At 32.3% G+C, this 15,610-nt stretch overlaps 1 protein-coding gene across 1 annotated transcript in view; it reads right to left on the bottom strand.

Annotated features, from left to right (window-relative positions):
• LOC142225485 (protein rolling stone-like) overlaps positions 1 to 2,867 on the bottom strand; it is a 60,899-nt gene extending 58,032 nt beyond the window's left edge. Inside the window, exon 1 of the mRNA XM_075295257.1 lies at positions 2,208 to 2,867. Within this exon, the coding sequence (XP_075151372.1) occupies positions 2,208 to 2,309 (102 nt within the window). The 5' untranslated portion in view covers positions 2,310 to 2,867. The remainder of the gene's footprint in view (positions 1 to 2,207) is intronic.
• Positions 2,868 to 15,610: the final 12,743 nt, after the last annotated feature.

Below are 15,610 nucleotides of genomic sequence, written 5' to 3'. Positions count from 1 at the left end.
AAAACGTTTGTATTAGACTCACAAAAGCACTCATAATTGAAATAGACTCCCTCCATAGACCAATTAAAATAGAGACATACCTTGATAATTCACCATGGTGTTGTTTATTTGCAGTGCGCAGTCATTCCACTCAATTGCGCAGTCAAGTGACTCAATTTCTTTTTGGAAAACGAGAATTACCGTACAAATCAGTCAATTTGCATTACAAAAAAGATGTGGATGTATAGAGTTTTACATGTTTTTCCAATATTTGGTGTTTCATCAAAAGAACAAACGAAAGAAAACAAATTAAAGCCAAATTTAAAAATCACTCAATTGCAGACGAAAAAGAGCCATCTACGGTGTGCAGACAAACTACAGCGCCGTGAATTCACTTTCGTTGTCTATACCTTCCTTGGTCTATGCTCCCTCCTCCAAACATTAATATTTCTAAATTTAATGTCGAAGAATGTTTTTATCTTCTGAAAAAAATAGTATAATTTCTAGTTGAATTTAACTTTGATAGTAAAACGCAAATTTAAAATAGAGTTGGGCCTTAAATGTATCCTTACTTCAATTCTCCGATTTTTTGGCTCGGAATCAATACTACACTGATAGAAAAATTTTCGTTATATTAACGAAATGTGTCATTAAAAGTGAGCCAATGAAACGAATTCGTTAATACAACGAGGTTTTTCGTTATTATAATGAATTTTCTGTTAATCAACGTAACGTTTCGTACTAATTAGGAATATGTTCATAGTATTAATGAAAATGTTTCGTTATACCAATGAAACGTTTTCGTTGGCTCAATTTTAATGAAATTTTCTTTGTGTGTAAAATCATTAGTGTAAAGACAAAACCTTTGGAGCCGGGGATGTTTTTTTCAGTGTACCTAGCAAAAACAGAACTTCCAAAGCAATTGTTTGGATCCCCAATATGTGATCCGGTAGTAGTGCAAACATGGATTCAATGAATTTTACATGGGCTCGTCATAAGATGGAAGTACATACACACAAAGAAAATTTCATTAACATTGAGCCAACGAAAAATTTTCATTGATATCATGAAACATTTTCATTAATACAATGAATTTGGTTCATTGGCTCACTTTTAACGACACATTTCGTTAATATAACGAAACTTTTTCTATTAGTGTAGTCCGTTTTTTGGTCCTTTGCATTGATTTAGAAGTTGTGCCTTGAAAGTCAATAGAAATTTTTCACCAATTTCACTTTGTATCCTATTTTACGGAAAGGTTAGATTATGTATAGTGACATAGCAATATTTCAGGCACACTCAGACTATTCAATCCATTGTGATACCACTGAGGTGAGCTTCTCTCTTATCACTAAGTGCTGCCCGATTCTATGTTTACCTCAATGACAAGGGACCTTATTTTTATCCGAACGGAGTTCCACAATGCGGCGAAACCACTTAGAGAAACTTTGAAACACTCAGAAATGTCACCAGCATTACTAAGCGTGAAAATTAACATCTGAAAATTTTTTTGGTATTTTGGTCGAATCTAGTATTGATCCATTTGCATTCACACCGGCCATGCTAACCATTGCACCATGGTAACTCCCGGTGGTGACGAATAAAATGTGTTTGTGTTTTTGCTTTGGATCATTCCCCTTCTAGTTATCACAAAATTCGTAATAACAAGTTACAGTTTGATTTTGCTTTTACAGATTAATTTTGCAACATCAATAAATCTGAAATTTAATACAGGTATATAATTTTATTAGGCTTAGCATTTCACTCCGGTTGAATTAAAATTCTCGGAATCTGGCCCAAGCAAGTTTTGTCATTTCTCACTTATTTTTTCAAGAGGCAACAAGATTCGCCCCAACCGAATGTGTTCTTCTGCAATATAGTAGAAACGAATATTCAAAAATATAAAAAAAACGAATACATTATGTTGACATTATTTGGTTTCCTTGTTATTTTTCAAACAAAAATTATGCAAAATTAATGTTCATATATATGAATGAATGAGATTGTGCAATCGATAGGTTTTGTAATTTAACCCTATTTCAAAGTGAACATCAATGTTTAAAGGATAAACATATACATATTTTTAATAAATATCTTCGTAATTTGAAAGGGGATGAATCAGTTATTTTGTTATTAAACAAAACTATAACATGAAATTAGTACTAAAATTTAAACAAAAGTCGACGGTGATAAATTGAATGTCAAGGCGCATAAATAAAAAAACATACCTGTGATCGATAGAACTCATCCAAGTGATTGTGATCAAAGCCAAAATTTTTTAATCTAAATTCACTGCGAAAACTATTTGAGCATTTGCCAGTTAATTGCATTTTCAAACAAAAATCTCTGCTCTTCCCGATCTATTTGGGTATTCTCTTTTATTTAAACTTTCACTATTGCAGGAATATTTTCACTATTTATTTTTGTTTTATATAAATGGATATTTTTCTTTTTTTCAGATTTTGTTTTGAATACGCACTTCACGAGGCTTGCGCACAAACACAGATACAGTGGTGGGTGAGTGAGTGGGTGGTTGTACTATCACTTCGTTTTACTTTCGTCGTTTGTTAACAACCCCGTTGGTGTCAGATGTGCATTATGTTGCGACTATAACGGCGCGCGTAGTTTGGCGTAAACTTTAACAGGATCTTATATCACTCATATACGGAATGCACTAAAAATTCAATACTTTTCATTACAAAGTTGCTGCTCTTAGAAATCTTTGCCAAATTTAAAAAACACGACAAAAATCCCGACATCACACATTCAACGCAACCATAGGAAAATTTAGCGAGAAACAGAACAGAAAAAGATGCGCGTAGTGAATAACGGTGTTTCCGATCTGTTTGCCGGCCTTTAACGAAATGAGTACTATAATGTTTGAATAAACATATTTTATATGAGAAATTGATCGAGTGTCCGTCCGTATTGAGCGCTCTCACATTTTCAATTCAAAGACAAGAGCACCTCAGTTCTACCCCACTCTATGGGTTTACTACTGCAGTGCATCGACAGTGACAGAACGAGAGGCGAATGTGTCAAATATCATTACTAATTCAATTAAAAAGTTCAGCGTAAAGCACAGCCAAACTACAACTACAATGGTAAACAACATACGGCCAAGCCGGCAACAGAACTATCCATTAGCAGTTACCACGCTAAAATGGCTCAGGTTCAGGGGTGTTGATGTTGTTAGTAGCTAATTTTGTGAGTTTTGCGGTGGTTGGAGAGCACAGTGGAGTCGGTCTAAAAAAATGTGAAATGCTGTAGGATTATATATGCACGCAAAGAAAAAAACGTTTGGAAAATGTGTACCGAAAACGTTTTTAGAGTTTTTTGAATTTCTTCGAAAATTCGTTTTGTTTTTTATTTATCACCAAAAAAAAATCGTTTGGTACAAAATTTTTATTTTTCCAATAAAAAAATTATTTTTGAACCAACAAAACAGTCCATTTCGTTTATATCAAGCACTGTTCTCTTCTGTCTTTAATAAGACACAATTTACAGTTTCATAATAAAAATGTATAATGGTAGTACACCCATAGAAAAATTATTAACATACGGGCTCAAATCGATACCGTACGTTATTGATAGTTAGCCAACCCCGTATGGTACAATATCAATACCGAATGGTACAGGCGATACACAAAGCCATTAGCGTAGCTAGACAATTTTCCTAGGGGGACTATAGCCCCCCTAGCTAAAAATTTATAGACTGAACTTATAGGTTCAATTATTGTTTAATTTCATAAAAAAGAATACAAAAATAGACATAAAAATAATATATAATAAAGCAACTAAAAGTAGTTCCACACTTTTCCCAGCAAAAAATTGAGATTTGTTTTAAAGGCACAACTTTAAAAGCCCTTCAAAAAATGTCCTCACAAAGAAGTTAATCATATTAACTACACAGGAAGTTTTTTACTTCAGTTTTTTCATATTTTAATGCGTAATTTTTGTTTTCTTTTTTCAAATAGTTTAAAAAAATAGTAAGAATAAATAAAATGGTAAAAATTATTCAAATTTTGCCACAAACATGTTAAATCCATTATAGAAAAATCGATAATTTTTGAAAATATTCAAACAAGCGTTAGAATGCATTAAAAATCATAAAAAAATATAAAAATTATTATAAATTAATGTTTCTTGAAGCTCGAGGTCTTTATAAATATTTATATAATTCTAACAAAAGGTCGACCAAAAATCAAATAAAAAACGAATAAATAAAAATTATTTATTTGGGAAAATATCACACAATTTTTTAATTCACATTCAAAACTCTGAATTCGGATCACACCGTAAGAAGTGATGCAAATTTATTGCAACGGCTGTTGAAACGGTGGACATTCGTTATATGACGAGTTCCTATTACATTCATCGCTTCTCCGCCAATTTTGCACCACTTCCGGACCCAAAAATAACATTTTCACTTCTTTTTTGGCGACTCTTGCAGCATTATTAAGATATTAATTTATGAAAGAATAGTTTTAATACCAATTAAGATGACTAAACCAGACTAAACAATATAATAAAGGAGCTTTACAGCCTGTTTCTGTATGTCGAATGAGCTCTGTGGATCGACTAAAATGGAAACAACCAGCTGAATTTATAACCAAAAAACAGCTGTTTCTATGCATTTCAGTCGATCGATTGAACTCGTTCGACATACAGAAACAGGCTGTTAGTTATTCAACTAAACCATAAGTTCAATCACAGCTCTATATCATAAATATCAGACTTCAAACATTGCCATCGGCAACTGCTACCACAACCCAAGTAATTCGATTGTGCATGAAAGTCTTTAGCGGAACTTTGTGCGGTTGTATATACTTGTTTAATTTTTATAAAAATGTTAAATCGTAAATAGGTTTTCAAATTCTGGGGGGCGCTAAATTTTTTCTGGGGGGGTCTAAGCCCCCTCCCCAGAGGCCTTCCTACGCTTATGCGCAAAGCATGAAAGTACCATTCGGTATTATGAAAGTACCAATATGGTATTGAAAATAATACCTAAGCGGTACTATTATTTATACCATAAAGGTATTGATGTATAAACAGTGCGGTATTACCAAATAATACCTAAACGGTATTGGTTTAATAATATTTAGTTTAATAAAACACACGTAAAATATCTTTGTTACGTACTTCATTTAATACATAACATACATACAAAAGCCTAATCACTTCTCCATGCAAAGTTTTTCTCCCAATACAGCTCCATGTCGCAGTTCAGGCACTGCATCCCTCAAGTCGTCTGTAGTTGTATTTGGAAGGTTTTTGTGTATCAGTTGCACATCTAACTATAGAATGATCGAATTAGAAAACATAAATAATGCTAAACAAGTATATACGGCCGTAAGTTCGGCCAGGCCGAATCTTATGTACCCTCCACCATGGATTGCGTAGAAACTTCTACGAAAGACTGTCATCCAGAAATTTCAACTCACATGGTTGTTAAATATCATATACTACCACCACGTACCAAATTTCAACCAGATCGGATGAATTTTGCTTTTCCAAAAGGCAACGGAGGTCAAATCTGGGGATCGGTTTATATTATTATGGATTGATAGGAACCAATTCCTGCATGGTTATTGGATACCCTATACTAACACCATGTACCAAATTTCAGCCGGATCGGATGTAATTTGCTTCTCTTAGAGGCTCCGCAAGCCAAATCGGGGGATCGGTTTATATGGGGGCTATATATAATTATGGACCGATATGGACCAATTTTTGCATGGTTGTTAGAGACCATATACTTACACCATGTACCAAATTTCAGCCTGATCGGATGAAAATTGTTTCTCTTAGAGGCTCTGCAAGTCAAATCGGGGGATCGGTTTATATGGGGGCTATATATAATTATGGGCCGATGTGAACCAATTTTTGCATGGTTGTTAATAACCATATACTAACACCATGTACCAAATTTCAGCCGGATCGGATGAAATTTGCTTCTCTTAGAGGCCTCGCTATACGTAAAAGTGGACCGATATGGCCCATTTGCAATACCATCCGACCTACATCAATAACAACTACTTGTGCCAAGTTTCAAGTCGATAGCTTGTTTCGTTCGGAAGTTAGCGAGATTTCCTGCTCAGATCGACCCAGAATATATATACTTTATGGGGTCTTAGAGCAATATTTCGATGTGTTACAAACGGAATGACAAAGTTAATATACCCCCCATCCTATGGTGGAGGGTATAAAAATATACTTACCTATACTTCGCTATATTCTCAGAATTCATTTTTTTGTCATCTTATCCCAAACTGTTGTTATTTACAAGCCGCATGAAAAAACTAAACTACCAAGGCGACCAATTACAATTGGTCGCAACGTCTACATATCATGTGTTACGGCGGTGTGATAGTTAATACCATAATAATACCGGATGGAAACGATTTGATACAAAGTAGTATCAAAATTAAAAGGTAACGCGAAACAATTTATTAATACCAAACGGTAATGGCCACATACCGCCTTTTTTCTACCAGTGTATGTAATGTTGAAAACCTTTTCGTAATATTTCTAACATATCTGGAATATATGCAAACAAAAACTTTTTGGTATTCGGTCGAACCCAGGTATGCAAGGCGGACTGCTCCATAGTGCCCAACTAAATGTATGTTTCTGTTAAATAAAATTTGTTTAAACTATGCTATATAAATACAACTTATAACGATAATTGTCTGCTGATGACAATAGCAGCTACGTAGCCCAGTGGATACACCGAAAAAAATGTAAGAATGACCATTATTTGGCGCCAAAGATTTTGTTTTCATCTAGATAAGTTCATGATTTTCTTATAAATTAGTTCATGTATTGCATCGTATTTTAGTTCATTATTACTACGCTGTGGGAAGAATGTACTTACACTCATTCAAAATATTCCTGCTATCCGGAAAAATGAAAAATTTTTTAGGAAACCTATATTAAGAAATTGGTTTCAAATAAACTGTTTGTCAGTAAAATTTTCAAAAAAGTAGAGAAATTATGGAAACAAAAGTAAAACAAGCATGTATACAACTACGAAAATTTTCATACAATACAAGTAAATTTTCTATAACCACCAGTACTTTGTTTGAAAAATTAACTTTTCTTATGTATTTTGAGCTGCTGAATTCGAAAAAAAAATTTTATGGAACAGTTTTTGAGATATCCCGTAATTTTTAAATTTTCGCTCTTTTTTCACTAAACACAATATATCTCGAGTTAGAAATGTCCGATTATAACGTTGTTGGTACTTATACGAAAGGTAATAAGATGATGAATAATCGTGTGTATTGGATCTGTGATAAGTAAAGTGGTTCATAAAATATCAATGCGAAAAGTCAAAATTTTCAAAAAAATCGTATTTTACAATGAACCTTTCCGCCAGAAAAGTATAAACCATTTAAAAACAAAAAATTTTTCTATTCATGGTCGTATAGAGGATACTTAAACGTAAGTAAGTAAGGGCATTCTTTTTTTCAGTGCAGTTGAAATGGAGGCCATCCGTCCTATGAGGCTAAAGCCCCCCTAGCAAAAAATTAATAGACTGGAGCTATAGGTTCAATTAATGTTTTATTTTATAAAAATGATTAAAAATACAGACTTGAACATAACTAGACAATTAATTTATACAAAAGCAACTAAAAGTAGTTCCACACTTTTTCCCAGCAAAAAAAAAATTGGGTGTTGTTCTAAAGGCACAACGTTAAAAGCACTTCCAAAAATGTCCTGAAATTAATTATTTTAACTACGCTGGAAGTTGTTTTAATTCAATTTTTATAACTCGTTTTTTTCGTATTTTTAATTGGCGATTTTTTAATAGGTTAAAAAAGAGTACGATTTTATAAAATGATACAAATTTTTTTAAATTTTGCAGCAAAAATGTTAAAACCCCTCTAGAAAATTTTAATATTTTAATAATTTTTGAAAATATTCCAGGTCAAATGTTTCAGACAAGCATAATAATGCATTAAAAATCATAAAAACTTATTAAAAAATTGTATTCGGGAAAATATCACAAAATTTATTAATGCACCTTATAATAAAGAAACTAACTTACAATTTAGAAGGCAATGTTAAGGAATAAAATTATATATTGCCATCGGTAACTGCTACTACAATGGTTTTCAACGTCTGGGGTGGGGGGTCTAAAATTTTTCTGGGGAGGTCTAAGCCCCCTCCCCAGAGGCCTTCCTACGCTTATGCTTCCGGATCCAAAAAGATCATTTTCATTACTTTTGGGGCGACGCATTTCTACTGGGATGTATGAAGCAGAATATGTTTAGGACTATATGTTGCAGGGGCGATATTTTGAGTGTATATTTAATTATACTCTCCCCTATTGGATGGGGGTACAATAACTTTTTCATTCCGTATGTAACTCATCGAGCTATTGCTCACAGATCCAATAAAGTACATTATTTTATATTACCTGAGTCGATCTTGTCATGTACGTTTATTAAAATCGCCCTAACTTCCGAACGGTGTATTATACAAATCGATCCCGTAGATTCCGTTAATACATTTAGTTCCCATATTTACCGATCTTCAAATAATTGTATATAGCTATTAAAATTTTAATTAATTAAAAAAAGAATTGATTAAAATTTCAATAGATTCAACAATTTTTTAATTAAAACAATCACAAGATTAATTATTTTTTTTAATTGTCGATTGTGATTGATTTTATCATTTCTCTGATTGAAGAAATTAATATCGTGATTGAAGACAACAAATTTTTGTTAACTGACTTTATTTTATTTATTTATTTTATTTTTACCTTATAGTTTACGACAGACCATCTCTGTCAAAGCCACAAATTCGATATTTTTGTAAAGCAGTGGTATTTTATCAAATTTCTAATTCTATTCTCTTTATCCTCGAAGAAGACTCGAAAACACTGTACATGGTCAACACATTGAAAGGCACAACAAACACAGTTATGTCCTTGTTGGTGGTGCAAGGACATTTAATATTTCGTTACTCTTTTCAATGAACAGCTGCTATGCTTACTAGTTACGTTACGAACAAATCGCATCCAAAACAAATGTCACGTGTGATGGTGAGTGAGAGTGATCTGTACAAAGGACAATGATAAGCAATGACAATTATAATTGTTCTAATAGGCATTCGGATTGTACAGAATGAGAGAAAACTAAGCTGCAGAGAAAATATTTGAGGTTTGAGGGGGAAGTTTTTTCAGAATTCATATGACTCAGCCAATGTGAAATGGAGGCTCAGTATATAGAAAGTAGTTCAGTAGTATTGTTAGGGGTGTTACAAGTAATCTAGTGATTTTAGCATCACTAGGTTACTTAGGTGCTCTACCAAATAAATAATTCGTGGGGAAATGAATCAACTAAATGATATTCCACTTTTTAAAATTCCTATTTTGCTATTTAAATAAAGGGTGGTTAAAATTTCAAGGGCCGATGTTGATTTTGAATAAAACACAAACTATTTAGGAAATTATTGTAATTTTATTTTATTATGATATATTGGTATTACTCAATTATGTATGGAACAAAATATCGGTCAAATGGGCGCCGCGACCTCGGTGGCACACCTTCATCCGATGGTCCAAATTTTCGATGACGCTGAGGCATAATGGAGGTTCTATGCCGTTAATGTGCCGAATTATCTCATCCTTTAGCTCTTGAATTGTTGCTGGCTTATCGACGTACACCTTTTCTTTCAAGTAACCCCAAAGAAAAAAGTCCAACGGTGTCAAATCACATGATCTTGGCGTCCAATTGACATCGCCATTACATGAGATAACACGGCCATTGAATTTGTTGCGCAAAAGAGCCATTGTTTCGTTAGCTGTGTGGCAAGTAGCACCGTCCTGCTGAAACCACATATCGTCCACATCCATATCTTCCAATTCGGGCCATAAAAAGTTCGTTATAATCTCACGATAGCGAACACCATTCACAGTAACTGCCTGACAGGCCTCATTTTGGAAAAAATACGGCCCGATGATGCCGCCAGCCCATAAACCGCACCAAATAGTCACTCTTTGTGGGTGCATTGGTTTTTCCACAATCACTCTTGGATTCTCATTCGCCCAAATGCGGCAATTCTGTTTATTGACGAATCCACTGAGGTGACAATGTGTCTCATCACTGAAGATGGTTTTCTTCGAAAATTGATCATAAACTGTTGCCATTTCTTGGAACCATTCTGCCCATTCATGGCGTCCATGGTTCAAATTGAGTAAGTCTGAAATAGAGAAATGTCAAATTCGGAAAAAAACTTGGCGTTTAGGTGTGGTTCACATTCAACATCGGCCCTTACAATTTAACCACACTTTACTAGCAATGAAATTCCTCCTTATGACCACGACTGTGGAGTCGGAGTCGTAAAAATTTTGCTCGACCGGCTAAACCAAATTTTTTAAAACACTTCACATTTTTGTAACTAAGCAAGATTTTACGCAAATTAGTTTCCATTGCGTTATTCATTCGATCAATCATGCTGTACGATTGTAAATTAAATTCAACTTCGAATTACGGCTATCTTTTTATGTTTCCTAGAATGTTAGACTAGCAGATGGGCTGGATCGATCCATTTTAATGCCCATATCAATTTATTTGAAATATTTCGAACAATCGAAATTATTTTTTTTTTTTAAAGGCAATATACATAAGTGGAATATTGGCAGAACATTTTTTCAAAGTTGTTTTTTTATAGAAAATTTTGTCAAAATGTTATTTCTATAGAAAGTTTTCTCAAAATTTTATTTCTATAGCAAATTTTGTCAAAATTGTATTTCTCTATAAAATATATTCAAAATTTTATTACTATAGAAATATTTTTTTTCTATAGAAAATTTAGTCAAAATTTTATTTCTATAGAAAATTGAGTCTAAATTTTGTTTCTATAGAATATTTTGCAAAATTTTATTTCTATAGAAAATTTTACAAAATGTTGTTTGTTACACAAAATTTTTTCAAAATTTTACTTCTATTGATCATTTTATTTCTATAAAAATTTAAGTCAAAATTTTATTTCTATAAAAAATTTTGCCAACATTTTATAGTAATAGATTTTTTTATTAGAAAAAATCTTTTGTTTGCTATACATTTTTTTTTTTAATTGTATTTCTATTGATAATTTTTTCAAACTTTTATTTCTATAAAAAATTTTGCCAAATTTTATTTCTATAAACATTTTATTCAAAATTTTATTTCTATATATTTGGTCAAAATTTTATATCTATAGAAAATTTAATCAAAATTTTGTTTCTGTAGAAAATTTTGCAAAATTTTATTTCTATATAAAATTTTGCAAAATTTTATTTACTAGACAAAAATTTTTCCAAAATTTTATATCTATAGAATATTTAGTCAAAATTTTGTTTCTGTAGAAAATTTTGCAAAATTTTATTTCTATATAAAATTTTGCAAAATTTTATTTACTAGACAAAAATTTTTCCAAAATTGTATGCTCACTGATATTCACTACTAAGTCGAAAACATGTAGAATTGACTCAAATTTTCAAATTGTTCAATGAATGAATCATAAATGCATTTTTGCAAAATTGTCTAAACAATTATAAATATTTCCCAAATATTGCCCGAGATTTTGTAGAAGTCTGATTTGAGATTTTATCAAAATGTAGATCTAAATACAAAGTTGTGCAGAGTATATTATAATTGGCCCGCCCGACTTTAGACTTTCCTTGCATTTTTATTTTTTGTTAAAATTGTGTTACGTCCCATAACGTTAGTTTTAAATTTTAAGTACATAGATTTTGTAGAAGTATGTACAATTTTGCCTAAATCGATTCAGATTCAAATTCATGCATATGGGAATATAAACCTTTATATAGCTCGCAACAAATTTAAAGGATTTGAGATAGTATCAATAATTTTGGTTCACAAATTCATATACTGTTGGTATCTTCTCATATTATGATGGGTATTTATATCATTATTTTATTTATTAAACATTGCCCTAAATTTGAAATATAGAGTTCAATTGGCATCTAATGTGAAATTAAGACCATTTTTGCACACATAAATAAATAAATACGATACTTTATATCGATCCACTTACGGTGCCTCCACAATAGAACTACAAATTAGTGGTATTAAAATGAGATTTAGTTATATTACCCGGTGTCGTCTCCGGAGTCGGAGTCGGAGTCGAGCTGATGAAAAATGCTGGAGTCGGAGTCGAGCAAAATTGGCTCGACTTCACAGCCCTGCTTATGACAATAGAAGAAATTAACTATTATGGATTGTGTTCTACACTCAAAAAACAATGAACCCACCAAGAAGGAAAATGTTGGTTACAAAATTTTAACTAAATTATTTTACAAACGCTGACGTCACGCCGATTTTACAAAAAAAGTAAATATTCTTCGTCAAATTCAATAAAATTTGTTACACATAATTATTTTTTTTTTTCACTTGTATACCCACCTTTACAAAGTTCGAGTTTAGCCGCTAAAATCGTCTTTTTTCTCAAGATTACTTTTCTTTAATAATCCATTTTAAGGAATACAAACTTAATTGATAAACTCTTTTATATTAATATTCATTAACATCTTTATTTTTAGTTATTTAATTAATTATTGTTAATCATATTTTCAGCTTTAGTTAATACTTATTTCTATTTGTTTGGGTAAAGGCTCTTAAAAAGCGAATGGCCACCAATCTAGGAAAAAACGAGTACTTTCGGCTGGAATAAGTTTTTTTTGTTTGGAGTCAAAAAGTTTAATATTGTTTCACAGTGTATTTAAAAAATAACATATTTTCATAAAAAATGTTATGTCATCTCGTACTTCATCCTCCGGGAACAATAAAGATTTTATATAGTATATGATTTGATCAGTAATGAATTCTTCGTCAAATTTCAATGTATGACGAAATAAATTTGTCGACATTAAATATGGAAATATTCTCGAGTATTTTAATATTTGAAGGGAATCTATTTCTTATTTCAATTATATGTTAGGTGTTTTTGTGAATTTAATACAATCGTTTTTGTCAATCAAACTAAACACTATTAAAATTGAAAAAGCACTAAATGGAAACGACGAAAGGTACAAAATTGGTGTTTTTTTCGAAAATACATAATGAGGCCATTTGGTGTTTTAGGACCAAATTGGTGCATGAGTGCATTAAATTTGGCTATGCTCTTTTGTATTTAAATGAATGTCTCACAAATATTTGATATGCTCAAGTCTTAATATTATTTAACTTGCATATTAACACACAAAAAAATATTTTTTGTCTTCACTCACGAAATTAACTAGTCCAATTAATTTTTAATTGAAATGTCTTCAATCAAAAAATGATAGTATCAATTAAAAAATTAATTAATATTATTAATTTTTGTTTCAATTAAAAAAATTGTTGAATCAATTAAATTTTTTATTGAATATTTTTTAAAATTCAATTAAGAATTTAATTGGAAAGTGGATTTTGGTGAAATTTTTTTCTGGGAAGTTATGTATTCGGAAAAGAAAAAAGAGCGGTAAAGAATAGACATTTGGAAAGAAATGACCCTGTGATTTTGGCTTGTGTATGCGTGGTAACAAAACAAATCGAGATGGGTACAAATATTTAAAATAGTGAAAATATTAAAATGTCTCTGTCATTGGGTTAAAGCAATAGTAAAATGTCATAAAAAAGCAGCAAAGAAATTGACGTTTTTTCATATAACATTAAAACAAATCGATGAGGGCGGAAAAACAAAACAATATAATAGTTTAATATTTCAAAAGTTATATATTTATATATTTTTATTAGAAGGTTATAAACGTTAAAGATAGCAAATCAGGTAATATGTCAGAATGATATACTATTAAAACCATCCCTCTATTCCATTAATCGTAATCGAAAATCGTAAAATTTTGATTTTCTTATAACTACAAACTGCCCATTTAAAACCATTTTGTATTTAAACTCCCTAATAGAAGATAATGTCAGTGAAAAGTTTTAAATGTAAATTTAAGCAGAAATATTTATTCTTCATTTTTTCGTAGGGTGACTGCAACATTTCCAGTGAATATGAGGTACAAACATTGTTGCCTGGAAACGATCAATTAAATTAATGATTAGGAGTGAAGAAATAATTTTAAATTAACTAAAATAAAGCATTTATAAAAATGCATTTATTTGAAAGAAGCAGCATCTTTGGGTGGGAATTACTACCAAAATCCTTAAGAGGAGGCTAAAATCTTTGAATTCAAGTGTATAATGTCTCCCAGCAAAAAAAGCCAAAAAAGTAGTGAAAATGTCCTTTTTGGATCCGGAAGTGGATCCATAGGATGGATGTCCATCATTTCAACAGCCGTTGCACTGAATTCACATCACTTCCTAAGGTGTGATGCGAATCCAGTGATTTGGATGTGAATAAAGAAATTTTGTGATATTTTGACGAATAAATAATTTTTAAAATTTGTTATGATTTTTAATGCATTATAACGCTTGTCTGGAACGTTTGACATCAAATATTTTCAAAAATTCCCAATTTTTCTAGAAGTGATTTGGATGTGAATAAAGAAATTTTGTGATATTTTGACGAATAAATAGTTTTTAAAATTTGTTATAATTTTTATACCCACCACCATAGAATGGTGACGGGGGTATAATAAAGGGTGATACGGTCAAAATTTGGTCAAGGGAAAACGCGTGTAAATCAGTGAAATCGTTTATTTAAAAAATCAAATTAAATTTCTTTTTCAAGTTAGTATAAAATTCAGGAAAAATATTCAGTTAGGCTTTCGCTTTTCCAAATCCGAATTGCCGGGCCTCACGCTTGACACCTGACATCAGATTTTGTACAGCCACCTTGTCCACCTTCTTCGCCGCAGAAAGCCAGTTTGACTTGAACTGCTGCTCGTCCTTAGCAGTTTTTTTTTTGGTCTTCTTTAGGTTCCGCTTGACAATAGCCCAGTATTTCTCAATTGGGCGGAGCTCTGGCGTGTTGGGAGGGTTCTTGTCCTTGGGAACCACCTGCACGTTGTTGGCGGCGTACCACTCCATGGCCTTTTTACCGTAATGGCAAGATGCCAAATCCGGCCAAAACAGTACGGAACAACCGTGTTTCTTCAGGAAAGGCAGCAGACGTTTATTCAAACACTCTTTCACGTAAATTTCTTGGTTGACAGTCCCGGAAGCTATGAAAATGCTGCTTTTCAAGCCACAGGTACAGATGGCTTGCCAAACCAGATATTTCTTTGCGAACTTTGACAGTTTTATGTGCTTGAAAATATCTGCTACCTTTCCCCTTCCTTTTGCCGTATAAAACTCCTGTCCCGGAAGCTGCTTGTAGTCGGCTTTGACGTAGGTTTCGTCGTCCATTACCACGCAGTCAAACTTCGTCAGCATCGTCGGGGATCGCGCTTTGGCCGTCGTATTTTGTTTATCATCGCGATTTGGAGTCACTACCTTCTTGTAAGTCGATAGCCCGTCTCGTTTTTTGGCTCGATGCACGGTTGTAGACGATACACCCAGCTTATTTGCGGCATCTCCGAGAGAGAGGTTAGGGTTTCGCTTGAAACTACCGGCAACTCTCTTTGTCGTCTCAGCGGCTTCCGGTTTTCGATTTCCCCCCGATCCAGACTTCCTGGCTGTCGACAAACGTTCCCCAAACACTTTAATTACATTTGTAACGGTTGATT

This window comes from Haematobia irritans, chromosome 2 (genome assembly GCF_050003625.1).
Source record: "Haematobia irritans isolate KBUSLIRL chromosome 2, ASM5000362v1, whole genome shotgun sequence".
Taxonomy (NCBI): Eukaryota; Metazoa; Arthropoda; class Insecta; order Diptera; family Muscidae; genus Haematobia; species Haematobia irritans.
The sequence above is the reverse complement of the archived record's forward strand: the minus strand, read 5'-3'. Positions and strand labels throughout refer to the sequence as shown.